Below are 22,960 nucleotides of genomic sequence, written 5' to 3'. Positions count from 1 at the left end.
ATGGCAATTTACACCATTTTAAGAGGTGACGGACTTTTAATTCCAACCCCCTTCACATCAGAACTAAATCTATTGTGTACCACTGGATGCAGAGAAGCATTTATAGTGAAGTGGCTTGCTTCAGGACACAAGTGTCATGACCTGAACCCAAACCAAATGACTAAACCACCTGAGCTTAAATTTGATGCTCTAAACCGCTCAGCCATGACACCCAATATGAGTGCACTATGGACTGACATCCTATATGAGTGCACTATGGACTGACATCCTATATGAGTGCACTATGGACTGACATCCTATATGAGTGCACTATGGACTGACATCCTATATGAGTGCACTATGGACTCACCCCGAAGCTGCAGACATTTTCATTGAGACATCGGTTGTGCTCCTCCTCCGTTAGCTTCAGATCAATCCGTGTGTCTCGCACAACTTTCATCTCACTGATGTCCAGCGCAACGAATGAGATATGTGGACCTGTACATGTAGTAGAATGAAAAACAAGAAAAGTCTAAAGGCTCAAGGAAATTTTGAGAAAACAATCAAATCTGCTCAGTAAACAAGAAAACTTGTGTTCGGTAGAAAATGAAGCCAGTCCATTTGTTGACAATTGACCGATGTGGTCATAAGTAAAAGAATTTGAGGGGATCGCAGACTAATCCACACACTAAGCTTGGAGATAATATTATGCCAAGTGAAGTTATTGTTCAAACAACATTTGTTCTTGTTTTAGCCATACTGACCATCTCTGCCCCTTTTTACACTTTTGTCCATTTTATGGCAGAAATAGCTTGTCCCTGTACTTGCTTTTCTCAAAATGTTATTTTGTGAGTTGGACTGTTCTGCCATGGAAAGGCCATGTGGTCAGTACTTGTTTTTTTTAACTGGATATACATACAAATTTCATAATTTTGTTTAAAAGGGGAAATATAAAGTGAAATTGAGATGGGATTGCAAGACAATAACTTTAATAGGACTTACCTTTTGGTGGAAAAGCAGGAAACAGTATCATAAATACTAACTTCGTACCACATGCAGATTGCTGGACTTTCAACACCTGACTGCAGAAATTCTGAAGGAGAGTTTATATTTCATTTCGTCAAACCAACAATAGAAAACAGCAAATTACAGGAATGGAAATATAAACGTAAAGTTAGAAGGAATTACATTAAAACTACACAAATTGCAAGATAACACACACACACTCTGTGTTGCAGTCACTCTGTGGACATCTATGTTCCATACACTTTTAAAGCAAATCCTATTCTTCAACACTGTAAATAAAAACACTGTGGACGGTGTAAGTCCACAAAGCGTTTCTACCAAAAAATAAGGAACTCAAGGCACAACTTCATGGCTCTGCTTTCTGTGGAGCTCTACGCTTTCGACAAATTAATAAGTGTTACAACGTACAGGGCTCTGTAAGCGAAGAATTCTTGTCATAAGCGGAGGCAAGAAATTGGCCCCTGCTGATCACAAAAAAAACACCCAGTTTTATCAACAAACGAAACTTGTTGCAATTTGTGACATGGTTTTTACAAGGTCTTAAAGGCACTGGACACTCAAAATTACTCAAAATAATTGTTGGTAACGAGCAATGGAGAGATGTTGATAGTATAAAACAGTGTGAGAAATGGCTCCCTCTGAAGTAACGTACATGTAGTTTAAGAGTAAGAGGTAATTTCTCACTCAAATAATAAAAGACTTCAGCTAAAGCCTTTTATTATTCATCTGAATAAGGGCAAAAAGTAATGCAAAAGAATGTTTTTCCCTTTCAAGATACTCATGCAAATTCGATGAACAATTGAGCCAAAATTTTCAGGTTTGTTATTTTTAGCGTATGCTGGGAAACACCAAGTGAGACTGGTCTTTAATAATTACCAACGGTGTCCAGTGCCTTTAATCGTCAAGACTTACCTTTGCCGGTTTACAATAGTAGGTGTAATGCATAAGAAGCTGCTCAGTGGAAGACTGTCTGATGACACCATGAAATATACTCCCTGCATCCTGTACCTTCCTAGGGCAGAATACCTGCAGCTGAGCAGGCAAAAACAAACAAGAAAGTCTTAAACATAATATCAAAGTCTTATATAGCGCACGTATCTACCAAACAAGGTACTCAAGGCGCTGAGTATATACATGTACACTCTTTCAGGTTACTGCAGTGATGAATTGTGAGACCCAATTATTAAGCACCTTCTAAGGGTTTACAAGGTGCTATGGCGCATACAGCAGCCACAGCCAGGAACACCGGGGCGAACCCCTTCTCATTTCGATAAGTGCACTGGGTTCTTTTACATGCGCTACACAACACATGGGACCAAAGGCTTTACGTCCCATCCGAAGGACGAAGCAATGGTTAAGTGTCTTGCTTAAGGACACAAGTGTCACGGCTGGGGATTCGAACCCACTCTCAGCTGATCAGAAACACCAGAGTTTGAGTTCGGTTCTCTTAACCGCTCGGCCACGACACTTATACAGCACTTTATCTCAGATCCTCAGAGGTTTGTCCTTGCTGGTTCTTTCTTACATAACATAGCCAAATAAACTAAGATTCATGAACACACCAACTCATCGACTCATGAACACACCAATGTCTTCAGCATCACATTGTATGGATCTGACACATGGACATTAACACAGGATGAGAAAACGAAGGTAATATATTTTGAGCTTAAGTGCTGGAGGCGAATGCTTAATATCAAATTGCAAGACCACACAACTAACATCAGTGTGTTGGAGAACGCCCATATAACTAAAAAAGGTTAGGCAACATTATAGTTTTTTTATACTAAAGAAGAAGCTGGAGTATTTTGGGCATATTGCAAGGAGAGACGGGGGGAATCTTAAAGAGCAGTGCCTGGAAGGACGTGATGCTGGTCCCCCTGGAAGAGGAAAACTGAAAGCCAGATGGACTGACAAAATTCGTGCACTTAAAGAGGTAGCATGCATGAGATAAAGACAACAGCTCAGGACAGGGAGGTTTGGAGGGAGTTTGTTTCTCGGACCACCACGGGATGGTGGACGCCCTATTTGACTTACAGTAAGAAAGAGAGAGGTTGTCTCTCTCACTTACAATGCCTGGGGGGATTGATCATTCTCACATGCAGGTCCTCTTCTTTGGAATAAACTTGCTCAAAATATTTGCAACATGTCTTCTGTGAGTAGTTTTAGGGAAACTCCTCAAAACTCAAGCTTATAGCCCAACAAGTATTGTTCTGTTTTCTCTTGAGGTAGTTGCTATGTATAATATACATAATTTCTTTCTGTTAAACACACTGGACACTATAGGTAATTGTCGAAGACCAGTCTTCTCACTTGGTGTATCTCAACATATGCATACAATAACAAACCTGTGAAAATTTGAACTCAATTGGTCGTCGGAGTTGCGAGATAACTATGAAAGAAAAAATCACCCTTGTCCCACGAAGTTGTGTGCTTTCAGATGCTTGATTTTGAGACCTCAAATTCTAAACTTGAGGTCTCAAAATCAAATACGAGGAAAATTACTTCTTTCTCGAAGACTACATTACTTCAGAGGGAGCCGTTTCTCACAATGTTTTATACTACATGTACCAACCTCTACCCATTACTCGTTACCAAGAAAGGTTTTATACTAATAAATATTTTGAGTAGTTACCAATAGTGTCCACTGCCTTTAATATTTTGTTTACTGCGCCATGAGAATTTTTTGCTGTATACCAGAACATTATAATAATTATTATCTACAGAAGACTCAAACGGATAAGATTAAAACCCAGACTTCCCTTACCTCATTGCCACTTTTTGTATCTACTTCTCTATGCCACAGCACTTCCATATTGATGTTTTCCAGCCTCTGTGTAGCCTTCTCTCGAGCCGCTTGCCTCTCCTGTCTACTGACTTTCTTCTCTGCTAAAGCCTTGTCACTGTAATGTACCTAAACAAATCACAACACAAGTGCAAATAGGGGTCACTTTTTCATTTGACGGGAACTTTGTGCATCTTCTAGCACATCCAACCAGAGCAGTCCACATGGCAGTCCACAGGCACCCCCACACGCCTGGCAAATTGAATCCAAAGCCTTCTTATTCAAATGCAGACTAGATCAGTTGCCTGATCCCACAAAATGGTTTAATGCACCAAAACCAATTCTGCTAAGCCAGACTTTTCCGGGAAATCATCACTGCTCAATTTTAGTCTAAAAGTTTACTGATTGAGAAGTTCATACTAGAACCAGCTTTTTCAGTGTAATATTTTCCTTTTTAATGTGGATATATTCAGGAAAAAATGTAGATGAATACCTTAAAAAAGCAACAGCTGATTATGCATTGGGCCTTTGTTGATTTACCTTGTATACTGCAAGAAAATTACAATATTTTCCTTCTATAAATTGTTTCTCCTGATAAACCATAAATAATTAGCAGTGCTTTACTGCACATTGAACTCTTAACACAGCTCCAGCAACAATTTTACATTGGCTGCCAATTGACAAAAGGATCAAGTTCAAAACACTACTCTACATCTACAAAGCTCTGAACGATCTGTCGCCCGTCTACCTGAAAGACTGCATTGCAACCCATGTACCATCTAGGGAAGGCCTGCGATCGAGCCGGGACGTTACTCGTCTTTCCATTCCAAAGAGTAGCAGGCGGATAGGCGATGGATCATTCAGTGTTTTCGGGCCAACTCTCTGGAACACATTACCACGTACCCTAAGGTCCTCTCCAACAGTTTCTGCTTTCAAACGCAACCTCAAAACTTATTTATTCTAGTGTATTGTAATTATTTGCTTTTGTTTGTGTATAAAGCGCAATGATCATTTTTTGGGATTTGCGTGGTAATGTGTTCCAGAGAGTTGGCCCGAAATCACTGAATGATCCATCGCCTATCCGCCTGCTACTCTTTGGAATGGAAAGACGAGTAACGTCCCGGCTCGATCGCAGGCCTTCCCTAGATGGTACATAGGTGGCAATGCAGTCTTTCAGGTAGACAGGCGACAGATCGTTCAGAGCTTTGTAGATGTAGAGTAGTGTTTTGAACTTGATCCTTTTGTATAAGAGCTATATAAGAGCTGGTTTTATTTATTTATTTTGTTTATTATTATTTACTTTTTATATAAAGCCATTTTCAAACTGTACCTCTTATCCTCTGGGAGCACAGCCCTGGGGAGGCCCTGGGGCTTTCTTTGCCCCACTGATAAATGTTTAAATGCCGAACAGAGCGCTATAGAAAGAGCCCTCTCCCTCACCTCACACGCCTTTTTAATAACTGATTTGCACTAGAATGCAGCTTTTTATGCGCCCTTTGACTGTGCCAGCAATATTTTTTATCCAGGTTTTTTTTTTTTTTTTTTTTTCCCCGCAACTTTCAGAACAATTTATTTTATACATTGTAAATATTTGTCTCTCCTTAATCAATTATTTCTTAAATAATGTGAAATAGTGTGTTTTTTTCTTATTTTTTAATCTCTGTATATTTTCCTGTAATTCGACCTCCGGTCGCCATGGGAATTTGTTTTTAACATAATAAACCAATTATGAATGAATGAATGAATGAATGAATGATACCTCCACGCACTTTCACACTGTGTCCCTATTCCACAGGATTCCGGTTGCTCCAATTGCATGTTTCAAGAATACCCCAGGGTTTTTAACAATTGTTCATCTTGTTTACCTTTTGTTCATCGTCTGATCTTGGTGAGTAAACTCTCTCTGCCAGCTCCAGGTAGTACTTGGTGCTCGGCTCAAACCATCCAAAGTGACTCCATGATTCCCTACAGACAAAACACAATTGTTACTCACAGTAATATTACATCATTGGTAAAGGTAATATTTTTTTCAAAAAATAGTGGCTTGTGGGGTATGATTTAGTATGAAATGTCATTCTACCGACCAGTACAGGTTGACAATGTGTAGGAAAAGTCTTCCCCAGGAAGCTGAGAAAGATTTAAACGATGTTATTGGCCCAATGACGGGCACAATTGTAAAGCGCATTGATACTGTTATTGTGAAATGTGCCATACAAGAACTAGTTATTATATTATTAGTAGTATTATTTTTGCATCTTTGACTGCTGAGAAAAAAAACCAGAGCGAATGGCGACCATTTACATATACCTTGTTATTTTAAAACTCACACATGCTAAAATGATGCCAACCGTCGCTTCAAAATGATACAAAAATTGCATTTTTCTACAAAACGACAAACGACCCCTGGCGAAACAATTGCACTGGATACTTGGGAATACTATAAGTACTTTCAGTTAGGTTTAATGTTATTTAGCTTAGAAGGAAATTATTTACCTGTTTGAAAATGATGTAATCTACCTTTGATTCATGTTACATAAACATTTAGAAAAACTCTCGCTTGCAAAAAACGGTTACCAGCCAAAGTGCCATTATAATTAACTTTGTTTGATTGGTACCCACATTTTAAAACTGCTATAAGCAAAATGTTCTCCTTAACATAAAAGCTTTACGAATCCAAACAAGGTTTACCTGTTGCTCTCCCACACGCATATCAGACCACTTGTATCCATGGACACCATATTGCCATGGTTACCAAGGAATCCCAGAAACATAAGTGGAGACTTGTGACTGCGGAACAACTCAGTTTGAACCTCCTGGCCAATGAAATTCCTTTGACGCTCAACCTCCGTCTGTAAGATGAGCAGAATCCAGTTCTATACAATCTGTTTCTAGCATGCCTGTTGAGGTCCGCAGACCTGGGCCCAAATTCCCAGAGCTGCTTTTACAGCAGACACTTCTGCTTAACAAATTCATGCTTAGTAGAAACAGGCAGGATACCAGTCAGAAATGATACATGTCACATGGTATTTTAGCTGGTATCTTGATCTGGTAAGCATAATTTTGTTGTGCTTAGCTTAATTTTGTGCTTAAGCCACTCTATGAAACTGGGCCCCTACTAGATTATGATTATCATGATATACTACACAACACTTAACAAACTAATTGTACCACACCCAAGGCAACAATTTCAACATTTTTAGAAAATTGGTTGTTTAACTTTTTCATTTTGCTTTAGGTTTCAGGTGAGGTTTGCGGCAGCACCATGTGTACATCTCTTTAGGGTAGTGTTAGTTCTGACAATAGACCTTATGCATATGACGTCATTTCAGTAGGGCGCCCTCACCTAGAGGTCAAAAGGAGGTTGTTCATTGGCCAATACTGTGCGCCGAGCGTACAAATCTGTGCGTCTCGATTGTTTCGTCACCATTTTTCCTCTAAGATGGCGACTGGATGACGTCAATGCACAAGGTCTATTACCGATGGTTGACAACTCAACATTTCGATCGGGTTGCTCTGATCGTCTTCAGGAAAGTTTCAGGTTTAAATTTTTAAGAATTTGTTTGAGAGGGCAGGAAGGAATAAACGTAATGTGTGAAGGAAAAATAGGGAGGAAATAATGAGAGAGAAAAATGTGTTGATTCTCAACTATCACTGGATGGGATGGTGTTATGGGGAAGGGCATGTACCTCTATGTGGTTTCCAGTACCAAGATTTAGTTCCCTTGCATTGGCCGACACACTGGTATCACACTTTAGGATGTCTCCATTCTGCAGACCAACTACAATGAAGTTCTGTATTTATCGAATGAAGAACAAAGAGTAACACATTCTGTATGCCAATTTCAATGAGATTATGTGTTGATCAAAACTAATACAAATTCACAAACATAATACACTCTGCAATCCATCAAATGAAAAGTAAGTAAAAAGAAAAACACATTCTGTAGGTCTACTACAATGGGATCCTGTATCCAACAAATGGAAACCACAAGGTTTGCCATTGTAGGCCAACTAAAATGTATTAATCAAATGAATAAGAAGTACATCAAAACAACATCAAATTAATCTGTATTCATCAAATGAAAAGCAAGTAAAGCAGAAAAACACATTCTATTGGCACCCAAACAAAAATTCAGTATTTAACAAAATAAAACATTCCGTATCCATCAGATGAAAAGTAAGTACAAAGAAAAACACATTCTGAAGCCCAACTACAATGGGATCCTGTATCCGACAAATGAAAATGAAGTACAAAGAATAAAATCTGCAGACCACTGGAAGTGTACATTTTCAAGGAAAAAATACTTTGGCTAAACTGAAGCACTGAGTTTGAACTTAAAGGCAGTGGACACGATTGGTAAGTACTCAAAATAATTATCGGCATAAAACCTTACTTGGTAATGAGTAAAGGGGAGAGGTTGATTGTATAAAACATTGTGAGAAACGGCTCGCTCTGAAGTGACGTATTTGTCGAGAAAGAAGTAATTTTGTGTGACATGGGTGTTTTTTCTTTCATTATTATCTCGCAACTTTGACGACCGATTGAGCCCAAATTTTTACATGTTTGTTATTTTATGCATAATGCTAAGATACAGCATGTACATGTACGAAGAATGGTCTTTGACAATTACCAACCATGTCCAGTGTATTTAAAGAGGTACTGGACTCTACTTTGGTGAGAAGGAAAACAAGGGCAGTCAGAGTGGCTTAGTGGTTTCTGTCCCTGCCTTTCACCTCTGATTCCTGGACCAAAGCCCTGCATGTGGGTTCTCCCTGTAGTGGGTTTTCTCCCACGTATAAAACTGAAATTTCTTCATTTTAATCTTTGTCTTGCATGTGGGTTTTCCCTGTAGTGGGTTTTCTCCCACGTTTAAAACTGAAATTTCTTCTTTTTGATCCTTGTCTTCTCAAACATGCATTCACATTTAAATGCTCACATATTGTTCTTGAGACACCAAAGACATTGTTTGAAAAAATTGCTCATGTGCTCCTACAGCGGTCCTGTTGGATGCAGCGCAGTAAGTTACTTGTAAAAGTTGCCTAAAGTGACAAGGCCCTTACTGTCTAAAAAAAGTGTCAAAAGTACATGTAACAACTATTTATTATCATAAAAATAAATATGGATTATTTCCTACCTGAGTGGCAAGAAGGGTGTGAGATGGATGGAAGACGGCCATTGCTGGGCTGACTGCAGCTGCCTGGGCACCAGTCTCATGCAGGGGACCTGGGATAAAAGAGCAAATATGTTGATGCAGGAAGAGTAACATTTTTGGGTCATAGAAACTGATACATATATATTTTTATAGAACCACATTATTTTGAGGTGAAGTGTTTCTCAAAATGCTTTATACTAGTAAAACATGTCTTATACATATAGATTCACCTTCTTTGAAGTTGAAGTCTGACTTATCTGCATCTAGCGTTAAGAGGTGAGTGAGTTGAGAAGACTTAATCAGTCCGGCTTCAGGTCTGATCTCCAAGTCTTTGATGTCCTTCTCGGAGACACCGCCGGAAGACATGGACCACAGTTGGAGAATACCCTACAAGTCAAACCAAGAGAAAATGGTATTAACGATGTAGTTTTAGTCACTGCGGAAGACTTGTATACAGGCAAAATAAATTCGGACACTTCTTAAATGTCCAGGAATGTTTGAGTCATTAACAAGTTTAGAAAATCCCAGTGACAAGTGATTATGGCATGTCCTGGCAGAGAGTATAATAGCATCGGACTCAAACTCTGGTGTTTCTGTTCAGCAGAGTGTGGGCTCGAGTCCCAGTTGTAATACCTTGTAATATTGATGCGTCCTTCAGATAGGACGTAAAGCCGTTGGTCCCATGTGTTGGGTAATGCACATAAAAGAGGAGGGGTATGCTGAATTCAGGGAAAGAGTGTGTTTAATGCTTTCAAGAGTGGCCACAAGCAATTTGTTCCAAAATGCCCATAGGCGTCGCGAATTGTCGCAAGATTTGACCTACTTCCAATCACACAAAAAGGTCAAACTACATGTAAAGGCCCTGTCGGGATATGAAATTTTCCAATGTTTCCTTTTCTCAAACCAAAACAAGTTTTCGGTTTCATGTTTTTTTTTGGTTTTTTTCATTTTTACTGACAAATGTTGAATAAATTAATGAACAATACTGTCTATAAAGGGTTCAAATGTGGGTCATATGAATTTAATGTGCAAGGCAAGAAAAGGATAAGAGTTAAGGGGACAAGGTCATGTTACCTTGAACCTTAAACCCTGAACCTTGAACCCTGAACCTTACCGTTTCATTAATAGTGATGAGCCTACTACTGTCCACACTCCAAGAAATGTCAATGACAGCATCATTCTGTGTGTTCTCATTCTGCAGAGTACGAACTGGGATTGGATTCTTTTGGCTGTAGCTATACACAAACACGTCACCTGAAATCAAATACAACACCAAGGTTTAAAGGCAGTGGACACTATTGGTAATTGTCAAAGACCAGTCTACTTACTTGGTGTATCTCAACATATGCATTAAATAACAAACCTGTGAAAATTTGAGCTTAAATGGTTGTCGAAATTGCGAGATAATAGTGAAAGAAAAAACACCCTTGTCACACGAAGTTGTGTACTGTGTGTGCGTTAAGATGGTTGATTTCGAGACCTCAAGATCTAAACCTGAGGTCTCGAAATCAAATTCGTGGAAAATTACTTCTTTCTCAAAAACTATGTCACTTCAGAGGGAGCCGTTTCTCACAATGTTTTATACCATCAACCTAAGTAAAGCAATTAAAGGCACTGGACACTATTGGTAATTACTCAAAATAATTATAAGCATAAAAACTTACTTTGTAATTGGTAATTGTCAAAGACCAGTCTTCTCACTTGGTGTATCTCAACATAATTTATGCACAAAATAACAAGCCTGTGAAAATTTGAGCTCAATTGGTCGTCGAAGTTGCAAAATAATAATGAAAGAAAAAACAATCTTGTCGCTTGAAGTTGTGTACTTTGAGAAGCTTTCTTTCGAGACCTCAAATTCTAAACTTGAGGTCTCGAAGTCAAATTCGTGGGAAATTACTTCTTTCTCGAAAACTACATTACTTCAGAGGGAGCCGTTTCTCACGATGTTTTATACTATCAACAGCTCCCCATTACTCGTTACCAAGTAAGGTTTTATGCTAATAATTATTTTTAGTAATTACATGTACCAATAGTATCCACTGCCTTTAAAGAGGAGCTTACTCACCTCGCAGACATCCCAGTGCCATATATTTCTGGTTGGGGGACATTGCAGCAGTGACCACCCCTTGAACCTTCTTGGTTAATGAGATAGAATCTGACTCCGTGCTTAATTGCTGATAAAGGGGGAAACAACAGGAAACAGTTTGATGATTACAGAAAACAAAACAAACAAACAAGTTTTGCTCCATTTTCACAGAGCTGTTCAAAGCAGGAATGTCTGTTGCAAGTTCATTTGGAAGTTTTTGTGGTGTCTATTTGAATGCTGCCCTCAATACAGCCTGAAATGCAATACGTGCCCACTGTCGCTACTACTTGCTACACATGGATGGATTTTACGTTCTCGATGAAAATACAGTAACAGTTTTCTCATTAATTAACTAATTATGTTCTATTAATTTTCCTTTTTGTTATCAACTCTCCATATGTATTTAACGCTGCATAGCAAACAAATTGTTAGAAACAGTTTAATTACAAACAAACATTGTTTTGTGCTATTTTTGCTGTATGCATTATACCTATCACTGTACTTTTATTTTATCAATCAAACATTGTTATTGTTATAAAGTAAAACCAATCAATTTATATTATAAAGGGTCTAGGCGTCGATTTCACCAAACTCTTCCGAACTTAGGATTAATCTTAGGACTTAGGACGGTTCAGTTCCGTATCAAAATCAAAGGACGCATTGAACCCATCCTAAGTTAGGACGGGTTACTCGCCCTCACTCGAGTTAGGATTAATCCTAGCGTTTCCTGAAATCGACTGCAGGCTTTGTACAAGCCTAGGCTTTTTCCTGGTGCCCTCCTCTTATCACCCTTTTGTTCTTTTTTCTTGTATGTTTTATGATAACTTATTGTGATATTTGGAAATAAAAAACAAACAAAACAAAACAAACTAACAAGTAGAGACTGATTCAGCTGAAACTTTCACAGCTGACTTTTATTGTATTTGTTTTTGAAAACTTTACCAATAAATCTGCATTTTGTTGAACCTAACTTTAAAGGGATAGTATTTATAATTGGAAACCATTGTTTATTTCAATCCTACATGTATATAGTTGTAGATATATACCATAAAACCAGAAAACTAAACTGTGAAAATTTCATTTCAAAAGGTGTTAGGTTTTGAGATTCATGGGCGGTTATGTCCACTCAGAAAGAATAATCCATAATTGGGATACACAATCTGAGAATGATAACTCTCAATAAGGCTTCTCAGGTTCAAGGTTTTAGAGATACAATAAGTGACTTTTCCATAACCGCAGTACATCAAAGTGAAAAGTTTCTCAAAATGCAATACACTATCCAAAGCCGCTTCACTTCTTACCAAACAAGCTTTTATTGCCATTACTTTCCAAGACATTACCAAAAGTATCTTCTTAAAAAAAGCTTAAAGAATTTGGGTACTTTTTGTAACACAAAACACAATGTCCACAGATTTATACTAAACTTACACCGTGTGAAGATAATGATAGTAGAAAGCGCCCCTTAAAATGTTAGTTACTGAGGTGCTGTAGTTTTTGAGAAATTAGTAAAACAATTTCATGATCACTGACACGAAAATTATTTTCATGACATTGTTTTACTCATTTCTCAAAAACTACAGCACCTCAGGAAGTAATATTTTCAGGGAAGCTTTCTACTAACATTATCTTCAACCTGTGTAAGTTTAGTGTAAATCTGTAAACATTGTGTTTTTTGTCCTACAAAAAGTGGATAGAGCCTTTAAATGACTACTCTTGGTGTGGATAAACAGAAGAACTTGTAAAGCTCACCTGCCAGTAGTTACTTTCCAGTTCCCTGAATGCCTTCATATCAGGACCTCGTGGTACCGCTGGTGGCCGTCCCACCTTGATTGGAAGATTAAGGAGATGAAGGGGTGTACAACCTCCAGGGAATGCCGACTCATTGCTTGACAAAAAATTAAAGCAATTTCAAAATCTGTAAAATCAGAGGCGGCAATAGAATGGTAGGGTGCATGGTCGAGTTGTTTAGGGCATCAAATTCAAGTTCTAGTGCTTAAGTCATCGAAGTGTGAGTTCGAGTCCCAGTCGTGACACTTGTGTCCTTGAGTAAAATGCTTTACTATGATTTCTTCTCTGAACCCAAAGTTAGGACGAGTTACTCTTCCTAACTCGAGATAGGATTAATCCTAGCATTTCGTTAAATTGGCAGCATACTCTGTGGTCGCAATATATGTGATCTTACACATGCTGACAACATGCTGGGTTAAATTTGGAAACTTAAAATTATACTTGAAGCAGTTTTTGTTACTTACATGACTTCATCCTCCTGGGTATCATCTGAATGAAGATGAAGCTGCTGACTGTGCGCCCAAATCTCCTGCCTAAAAAAAAAAAAAAAAAAAAATAGACATGTGTTTGTAACGTAACGAACACCAGGGGTTTCGGCTGTGGAACAAAAATAGAAAATGGCATGTCGTTAGATTCAATAGTTATGAGGGTTGGTCAAAATATCTAAAGGAACTTTTTAAACTTGCTGTTTGGACCCTGAGAAAAGATCATGGTGGAGTACATGTAAGTTGCAAATCATTTGTAGTATAACAATAAAAATAGTAATAATATTCTTTAAATTAAAACCTTGAAGAAAACAAAGGTGGTTACGACAGACGCATGAAAATGGTTCTAGTTACGTGGAATATTTACCTTAGTACAGTACATGTAGTAACCTTGTTTTTACTGACCTGTTTTGATTCCTGTCCTTGCACATTTGAGCGTAGGTTGAAGTGATGAGGTCATAGGCTGGGTCATCTCTGGGTCGTCCAGACGGATTCCCTGTTGCCACTACCTGCAATGTTAAAAAACCTGGCTCAGTATATGCTGGACTTTCAAGGTAGAGTCAAAGATTGTTGTTTGTCAAAGAACTCTAATTTTATAGACCAATCCAGGTGCGCACCGGGCGCGCAAGTGTTGAGCACCGCGCGCCACTGCTGCAGTGTACATGTGCTTAGTTTTTTGCACAAAGACATGAGGAAATCATGTTCCTTTTCACTCTTTATTGAAACTAAATGTTTTCCTCAACGACTTACACAATTTCCTTTCCAGGACATCATGATATACTAATGTAGATCACCGACCACAAATTTTTGCAACTAAATAGAAACCGAATCATCTTGAAAACGATGCTTGTTGTACATGTAGGTGAGTTACATGTAGGGGAAAAATACGCGGAAACTGTATAAAAGTCGACATCAGCAGAGTATTTTGTCAGAATTTCAGTAGTTTACTCTGTGCTTAATTTAAAAAAAATTATCAAGAATGTAGTAAATCGTCATATCATGCAGCCATGTCAGCGAAATCGCATAGATTGTCGAGGAAGATATTAAATTTACATAAAAAGTGAAAATGGAAACTTATTGTGTCTTTGTGCACAAAATTAGGCACAAGTACACCACAACAGCGGCGCGCGGCGCCCAGCACTTGCATGCCTGGATTGGTCTTTAGACAAAGTTATAAAGAAAGATACAATACAAGTCACACGTGAAAGTTTCAGTTGAATACAGTGTTTACTTTTGAGAAACCGTATTTTCACAAGATTGTTGAAACCATCTTTGATAATCAAGTGACAGTGGGTTACATATTAACCGCATCTCTAGCTGCAGCATTCATGAATGGACTCCAACCCTCAGAATCGTTTCTCATTTTCAAATGTTTTGAGGTAACAAATTATCCAGACAATATTAATTCGAAGGGGATCCTTTGTCAAAATAAGAGCAACTATAAATATAAATATTAATAGTAAACTTGCGGGTACAACCATGGTTTTGAAGGAGTGGTGGCTCTGAAAAGAGCCGGTTTGGTCTCGACATTTTGAACAGTATACTCTGCTCGTCTTTAGGAGAATGCTGGACTACTGGAGGTGGTTATGTATGACTGGAGGGATGCACTTTTGGGCGGGAAGGATCGAAGCTGTTCTTGTCCGGTGAAGCGTGTGAGTTGGTTGCTGGCTGGATGTGTGTCAATGGAGTGTTTCAGTGTTGCCAAAATAGTTTAAAGTATCAGTAGATCATGTTCTTCTGGAATGGTCTTTAAAGGGTTAAGAAAAATTGTGAAGCACCATTGTCTGCTTCAGAATGCATTTCAAAGAAAATGAGCCCAGAGATCACAATGCTGGAAAAGTTGCATTCTTGCTATAAGCCCTATTCACAAGACAGCAAATTAGTAGGGGTCCTTGGCTTAATTTTAACATGGCTTTTAAAATCGCACTTTGTGTGAAACTGTTTACGCTGGAGACTTACTTCAGCAGACTGCATGACTAGATGTTGTCTCAGTTTATTTGCAAATTGTTGTTGTCCTAGGTACTCCTCAACCGTCCATCGGACAAGCTCGAAGGTAATCTGAAATCAAATATCAGCAAAAAAATAATCAAGCAATATTAGTAATTATACCCTGGAGAATTTGCGCACACTGATTGGTGGCAGACTAGTCACATGGGGTTGAATTAACATGCGATTAGAACTGCTCAAGCAGAAAATATTCCTCTTAAAAATCTGCTTAGCAAAACAAATCAAATCAGTGAACCAGTCACAAACAGTGCACATGACTTGATACATTAGCAAAAGTCTTTAATGCTTAGTAAATTTGTGTTGTTAGCAGATCGATCTATGAAATTGAGCCCAGCTATGTGAACAAGCAAAGGCCCTTTAACAAGCATTTTCTATTGCAGTACCTGCTGCTAAAACTAAGGATTTAAACTGCCTCTAGAACTGCAAAGGTCGTGGGTTCAAATCCCACCCGACTATTATGCCTGTGATTTTTATTTTTTTTTTTAATACAAAACTCGAGGAAAGTACTGGTATATAGTGCAATACACATCGGTGTATATACATGTAGGTAAAACAAAAATGAATACAATGTGCTTGTTGTGCAGGGAACTTTCAAAACAACTTTGTGCCAGTTTTGTTTGCGTTTTATTTATTTATTTATTTTTTTTGGGGGGGGGGGAGGAAAGGTGCCACATGTGCGCACATACAAAATGAACCTGAACACAGATTTACCAGCTTCCACAAGAGCTGTGTTTTTGCTTACGGTAAGCTAAGCCATTAATTGGGTCCCGTATCTTTACTACGTATGCATAAAATTAAAAAAACTGTGGAAATTTAGGCTAAATTGGTCATCGAAGTTGCAAAAAAATAATGAAAGAAAAAAAACATCCTTGTTGCATTGAATTGCGTGCATTCAAATGTCTGAAAAAGGGTGGAATCGGCCACAAATTGGACATACTGTAGCATCTTTTAAGCATCGTTCTATTCCAGTGAGCCAACAACAATACCTCCAGAACAAGTTCCTCAGCAATCAGTTGTAGCGCCCTCTCTTGACTCTGCTTCTCCCGTGCTGTATCCAGCTCGCGTTGAGCCACAAGCACGGTTTGTCTGTACACAAAAACCTGCTTTAAGGAAAAACAACTAACGTGCAGCCATGGTTCTAACCATAGATCAAAGACTGACCTTAAAAAAGAAAAAAAGTAATGAGGCAGAAAGTGGCCCTAGAGAATCTTCAGTTCTTCTGCATCAATGATTATTATATTGATTAATACCTATCAGCAGTCAGGGAACAAATTTTACGACAAAAAATACAAAAAAGAACATGCTTATGAGCAACAGTATGGGCTGTAAATTACACATTCAAGTAATTGGGCTTCTGTCCGAATCTACACGTAGCCTGAAAGAAGAAAGAGAGGGTAGTAAGGGATGCATGCCATTCCTGCTATGTTGAAATCGTGTTGAAAATATCATAATATGTCGAAACATTGATGGATTTTGGAAGAAAACTTTCATAGATTGGTGTCTAAATGGAATCGTCCTTTAAATGGAGAGAAAAAAATTATAGAATTTTCAGATTATGAGGGCGGACAAGTTTCAATGTCTTTCTGTGTGTAGTTGTAAAAACATAATTTCAAAAAGCAAGGATCTACAGTGTATGTGTTGTTTTACAACAAATGAATGCACCTCATTCGTGCATCGTCGCAGACCAAATTGCTTGTAGAAATCTGGCTAGTCCAGACACAAAATAGTTCACTAGATTTCACAATATGATCACACATGCATTCTGCAACAATGCACTCAATACTTACACTAACGAACCACATTGACGTCATCATGCTGCCATCTTACAGGTAGAAGGCACAATGATGAACCAATGGAGTCAATAATCTATGTCAGCATGGCGCACAACACGGTCAATGAGTGCCTTTCTTTTTACCTCTAGATGAGGGCAACAAGGTCAAAGGATGCCATTGTGCATAAGGTCTTTTGACAAGTCCTGTACTTTATTTTTAATCTAAAAAATTCAGTAAGAGGCAACATATACCTTCGGTATTTGTTAAACAGTTAGATTGTTTTGATCCAAGAAGGCAAGGGCCTTTATCGCACGGCCACGACCCTGCAAGGTTTTAAACGGACGTTTTAGAACGAGTCACTACTCTTTTATTCCTATTCATAAACGCCCTTTTGTTAAAAGGTGAAACAGCTTCACAATTTTATACGATCTGCCACTAGTTTCCTGTGCGATTTGGCAAACTTTGCAAATTTTCAAAATCTTTTGCGAAATTTTTTGTGTGTGCAGGGGGTGGTGTAAATACGCGCGTGTACACACACATTACGCATTGTAACTAATATTTATGAATTGCGTTCTACGCATTGTAACTAATATTTATGAATTGCGTTCTGCGTTAGTTAAGTTGGCGTACATGAGCTTGCCCGCCCAACACATGCAGCAAGCTGGTCTTAAACAGCTCTAGCTGTGTCTTTTATCAGCCGTTTAAACACCCCCACGTGACGCACTCTCAACCAATAGGAATAGCGCAACTGTCTGGGGTATTTATGAAGCTCCTTTTGCCTTCAACAAAGACTGCTATCAAAGACTTTTTGCGCTTATACCATATAGGTCCTTTTGGTTGGTAAACAGTATGCCACAGCTAATTCTATTTTCCTTTTTTTCTTTTTTATGCAACACACACTATTTTTAGCATTAATCACCCAGGTCATGGGCATATTACTCTTTTAATTGCTGGAGAAATTGAAAGAGCGTAAAGCACCTTTTGTTACATGTATGCTATGGCTATGGAATTAAACAGTCCCTCGATCGCTTTCAAGCACAAATTTTTATGACCCTGCCTGAAACAGTAGTCCAGGATTACAATAACCACCAATGCGAAGTGATTGCAGATTTAGGGCATCAGTTATTGATGAAGCAGGGAATTGTTATACACATGCAAATCTACACTGTCAACCCTCACCCTCCGTCCACCCCACCCTATTTAATGGAATAGTCTTGATTTAGTTCCTCACCTAAGTTCTATTATTTAAAAAGTCCTTCTAGACTTAGCTGTTGTTCAGTAAAACTGGTTGAGTTTGAAAAACAACAAGTCTTGTTTAAAGGAAAGTACACGTTTGGTAGTTAGTTAAAACAAATATTAACTATAAAACTGACTTGGTAGCAAGCATTGGAGAGCTGTTGATAGTATAACACATTGTGGGAAACGGCTCCCTCTGAAGTAACGTAGTTTTTATGAAAGAGGTAGTTTCTCACTAAAATAATAAAAGACTTCTAGCTAGAAGTCTTTTATTCCTATCTGAAACCACACAAATTCGTTCAACAAGGGTGTTTTTTCTTTCATCATTTTCTCGCAACTTCGATGACCGATTGAGCCCAAATTTTCACAGGCTAGTTATTTTATGCTTATGACCGGATACACCAAGTGAGAAGACTCCTCTTTGACAATTACCAAACGTGTACCTTCCCTTTAAAGGAGCTAGGTTTGGGAAAAACTTTTTATTTGCATCGCCTATAAAAGTGTTTTTTATTGGATTAACCCATGCACCGATGTGTGTTAAAGCCATTGGACCCTTTCGGTAAACAGTATTGTCCAAGGCCCACACTTCGTGTATCACAACTTCTATATCAAATAACAAACCTGTGAAAATTTGGGCTTAATCGGTCATCGGAGTCGGGAGAAAATAATGGGAAAACCCACCCTTGTATCCGCGCGTTTCGCCGTGTCATGACATGTGTTTAAAATAAATCCGTAATTCTCCTTAACGAGAATTGATATTGTTTTACTGTTTTCTCAAAAAGTAAAGCATTTCATGGAATAATATTTCAAGAGAAGTATTTCACCACTACCTTCTGTAAACCCTGTAAGTTATTTGTAAATCTGTGAACTTTTTTTTTTTTCTGTACCGAAAGGGTCCAATGGCTTTAAAGGGTCTGTTGGTTTTAGGAACCATTGAAATGATTCAATCTTAAAATATGTAAATACAACAATAACTCTAAACAACCGAATGAAGACGTTATATGAGAGGTGTTGTTTTTAAGTTATGCCTGTTTATAAAAGTCCAATTCGACGTGTTATGGTGGTCGCTAACGACTGCCTTGTGCACCAAAGGGTTAACCAAATTTAATTTAATTTTAAAAATAGTAATAACAATGACTCAACTAGTCATTAACAATGTATTGTTAACAACTTGTTCCAAATTGCTTGTCGTATTATTCCACTAAATCAAATGACAACCCAGGTCGAAATTCCAGTTGAACCTAGTTAAACTGGGTTTAACTGGAACTAGTTGAAACCAGTTGATAAACTAGTTAAACACAGTTAAAACCAGTTGGTTTAATATGGAAAAAGTGACAGAGACCAACTGGTTTATAATTTCAACCTAGTTGAACACAGTTAAACCTAGTCCAAACCAGTTGGTTAATGTGGAAAATGGACGAGTTTGATCACTATCCAGTTGAACCAGTTGACCCCAGTTAACTAGGTTCAACTGGAATTTTGACCTGGGTTATGTGTAAGTTTATATAATTTTGACCTTTTTTCTACAAATTCCACACCAGCCCATTAAACAAATTAAAAATGTATGACTCCATCATTCGTCAACATTGATTGATGTTTCTTAATCACTTGTTCCAAATTGCTTGTCACATTAAAGGCAGTGGACACTATTGGTAATTGTCAAAGACTAGCCTTCACAGTTGGTGTATCTCAACATAAGCATAAAATAACAAACCTGTGAAAATTTGAGCTCAATCGGTCATCGAACTTGCGAGATAATAATGAAAGAAAAAAACACCCTTGTCACACGAAGTTGTGTGCGTTTACATGGTTAATTTCGAGACCTCAAGTTCTAAATCTGAGGTCTCGAAATCAAATTCGTGGAAAATTACTTCTTTCTCAAAAACTATAGCACTTCAGAAGGAGCCGTTTCTCACAATGTTTTATACTATCAACCTCTCCCACTTACTGGTCACCAATAAAGGTTTTATGCTAACAATTATTTTGAGTAATTACCAATAGTGTCCACTGCCTTTAATCACTTGTTCCAAATTGCTTTTCACATTAAGCAAATGATACAATGATTAAAGCCGCCTCGTCAACCATCAATGAAAACATAATGAGTTTTTGACTTGCCTCATCATTATTGGTAACTCCAGAGTAGAACACAATGGGTATCAAGAGTCTGACATGTTATTGCCTGCTTGTGGTGGCAGAGTATATTCATTTCCCACCCAGTAGTTTTCAATCAACACTACCAGTGCCCAATTTTACAGAGCTGTTTAAAGGCAGTGGACACTATTGGTTATTGTCAAAGACTAGCCTTCACAGTTAGTGTATCTCAACATATGCATAAAATAACAAACCTGTGAAAATTTGAGCTCAATCGGTCATCGGACTTGCGAGATAATAATGAAAGAAAAAAACACCCGTCACACGAAGTTGTGTGCGTTTAGATGGTTGATTTCGAGACCTCAAGTTCTAAATCTGAGGTCTCGAAATCAAATTCGTGGAAAATTACTTCTTTCTCAAAAACTATGGCACTTCAGAGGGAGCCGTTTCTCACAATGTTTTAGACCATCAATCTCTCCCCATTACTCGTCACCAAGAAAGCTTTTATGCTAATAATTATTTTGAGTAATTACCAGTAGTGTCCACTGCCTTTAAAGGAACATTACACAATTGTTTCTGGCAGTAATCCACCATATTCACGTATAAACTGACAAACCTGTAGAAGTTTGAGATTGGTCGGCTATCTGGGTCACCAGAAAAGAGTGAACAATTAATTACACATTTTGCATGACAAAAAGAAATGAATAAAATGCTCGCTGAGCAATAAACTCTTAACACGAAATGCTGTACCAAGTAAGCTCTTTATGCTTACAATTATTTTGAGTTACACTTAGTGAATGAATGAATGAACATTTGTGTTTTCACTCTTTTGTGCAAACCTTCTAAAGTTAGGGTTTTTGTTTTGACAAGGATACGGGAAATTACTGAGTATACAGTGCTATAACACACATCGGTGTATGGGTAAAAACCAAAATTAATATTCTTTATCCCCGATGCAAATTTAACATCTATTATAAGGATACTGTTGAACCCCGTCTTCAAAGGTCTTGGGCTTCAGTTTACTCTCACTCTTCTCCACAACCTCATCAAGAAGATCCATTAATAAATCCCTCACCTTTAACACCAAAACAGAGACTTGGTTATCAACTAAAATATCAACTTGGCTATCAACTGAAATATTACACAGGACACTTTGCCCCTAAGCTTTGGAATGCGCTACCGCTTCACATACGTAGCGAACAGAAACTCATCTTTTTTAAATGTAATATAAAAACCTATTTTTTAAATACCGCTTTTAGCTTTTTAATGTCTTCTTCTATGGTCACCTTGCCAGTTAATTTAGAATTTAAGCTTAGATAGGGTTAGAGGCGTCTGTCTCCTGAAAAGGTCAAAACATTACCGATGCCAGCAGAGATAGGCCTATGTAATAAGTAATTAATTAGTTCTCTGTTGGCGGGACAGACATATCCCCATACTTTTGTTTGGGCACTGGCCCGGTGACCAGTCTTTTTTCTTTGTCTTTTTCTTCCACTCTGTGCTTTTTAACAAGTGTTCTTGCTTCTGATCATTTTGTATGTAAGGGGCGCAATATAAATTTAAAATATTATTAAATATTATGACTGGCCCAATGTCTAACTTTCACTCAGCAGATAAGTTTATAAGCGATACGATCTATTCCCAACTTTACAGAGCTGCTCAAGCACAAACATCTCGCTATTAAAGCAGAGACAGGGTAACCAGCTGAAACATATCATGTAAAATGTATACACTCAGGGCTGCTTGAGCACAAAAACTAAGCTAAGCACAACAAAAGTTTGCGGTATATAGAACAAGGTTACCAGCCAAAATAACATGTCACTTGTACAAACTGTGACTGGTATCCTGCTCATTTTTGCTTAGCAGAAACTTTTTTTAGCAATATGTTCTGCTTCAACCCTATGACTTTAGGTATTATTGGTATTATGTATACTTCATTAGTCAACAGAATTTCGAGGTGAACTAAGACTCAAAATCAACACATGAGCTATACATATACAGAATTTTGTTTTCTGTTCACGAGTTTCCAGAGGTTATTATTCAATTAAAAAACACCAGACCACTGGGCTTGTCCAGTTATCAGCTAATTTGACTAATGCTAAAGTCACAGGCCATGTACATGCGGTTCAGTGTAAATACCAAACCTGGATTGTTTTTCTGAACTTACCATGTAATAGTCAGCCATCTGCCATGGTTTGTAGGTTTTAGGAGCGGATAATAAAACATCTCCTATATATGTCTTCTGCGTCTGCACCTGTTTCCTTTACAGTAATAAGAATAGGTTTAATGATAACAAAAAAGTAATAATTTGGGAGGCTAATCATCCTCACTCACAGCTGAATGGACGCGGCAACAACATGTTTGACGGCAGGCAATCAAGGCCTCAGGCAGCTGCCGTTTCAAGACATCAACCCATGCCCACGGAATGCAGCCAGAGTTTGAAGGAGGACCAGAGGGCCCAGAGAAAAACCCATGAACATCAGTTGGGCAAAACTCTTAAATTGTTCACAAGTAACTGAAAACAGAGGTTAAGTCGTAGTCTCAGGTTTTCTTCGT

General features: G+C 38.1%; 1 protein-coding gene across 1 annotated transcript in view; it reads right to left on the bottom strand.

Annotated features, from left to right (window-relative positions):
• Window positions 1-22,960, bottom strand: part of LOC139945148 (uncharacterized) — a 49,001-nt gene that overhangs the window by 5,585 nt on the left and 20,456 nt on the right. Inside the window, exons 6-23 of the mRNA XM_071942427.1 lie at window positions 22,572-22,665; window positions 21,391-21,482; window positions 16,295-16,394; window positions 15,261-15,359; window positions 13,707-13,810; window positions 13,281-13,349; window positions 12,778-12,913; window positions 11,008-11,116; window positions 10,057-10,196; window positions 9,173-9,329; window positions 8,925-9,013; window positions 7,477-7,581; window positions 6,479-6,639; window positions 5,656-5,755; window positions 3,773-3,919; window positions 1,918-2,037; window positions 982-1,072; window positions 350-477 (exon numbers count right to left, since the gene is read on the bottom strand). Of these exons, the coding sequence (XP_071798528.1) occupies window positions 350-477; window positions 982-1,072; window positions 1,918-2,037; window positions 3,773-3,919; window positions 5,656-5,755; window positions 6,479-6,639; window positions 7,477-7,581; window positions 8,925-9,013; window positions 9,173-9,329; window positions 10,057-10,196; window positions 11,008-11,116; window positions 12,778-12,913; window positions 13,281-13,349; window positions 13,707-13,810; window positions 15,261-15,359; window positions 16,295-16,394; window positions 21,391-21,482; window positions 22,572-22,665 (2,041 nt within the window). The remainder of the gene's footprint in view (window positions 1-349; window positions 478-981; window positions 1,073-1,917; window positions 2,038-3,772; window positions 3,920-5,655; window positions 5,756-6,478; window positions 6,640-7,476; window positions 7,582-8,924; window positions 9,014-9,172; window positions 9,330-10,056; window positions 10,197-11,007; window positions 11,117-12,777; window positions 12,914-13,280; window positions 13,350-13,706; window positions 13,811-15,260; window positions 15,360-16,294; window positions 16,395-21,390; window positions 21,483-22,571; window positions 22,666-22,960) is intronic.

Source organism: Asterias amurensis, chromosome 12, assembly GCF_032118995.1.
Source record: "Asterias amurensis chromosome 12, ASM3211899v1".
Taxonomy (NCBI): domain Eukaryota; kingdom Metazoa; phylum Echinodermata; class Asteroidea; order Forcipulatida; family Asteriidae; genus Asterias; species Asterias amurensis.
The sequence above is the reverse complement of the archived record's forward strand: the minus strand, read 5'-3'. Positions and strand labels throughout refer to the sequence as shown.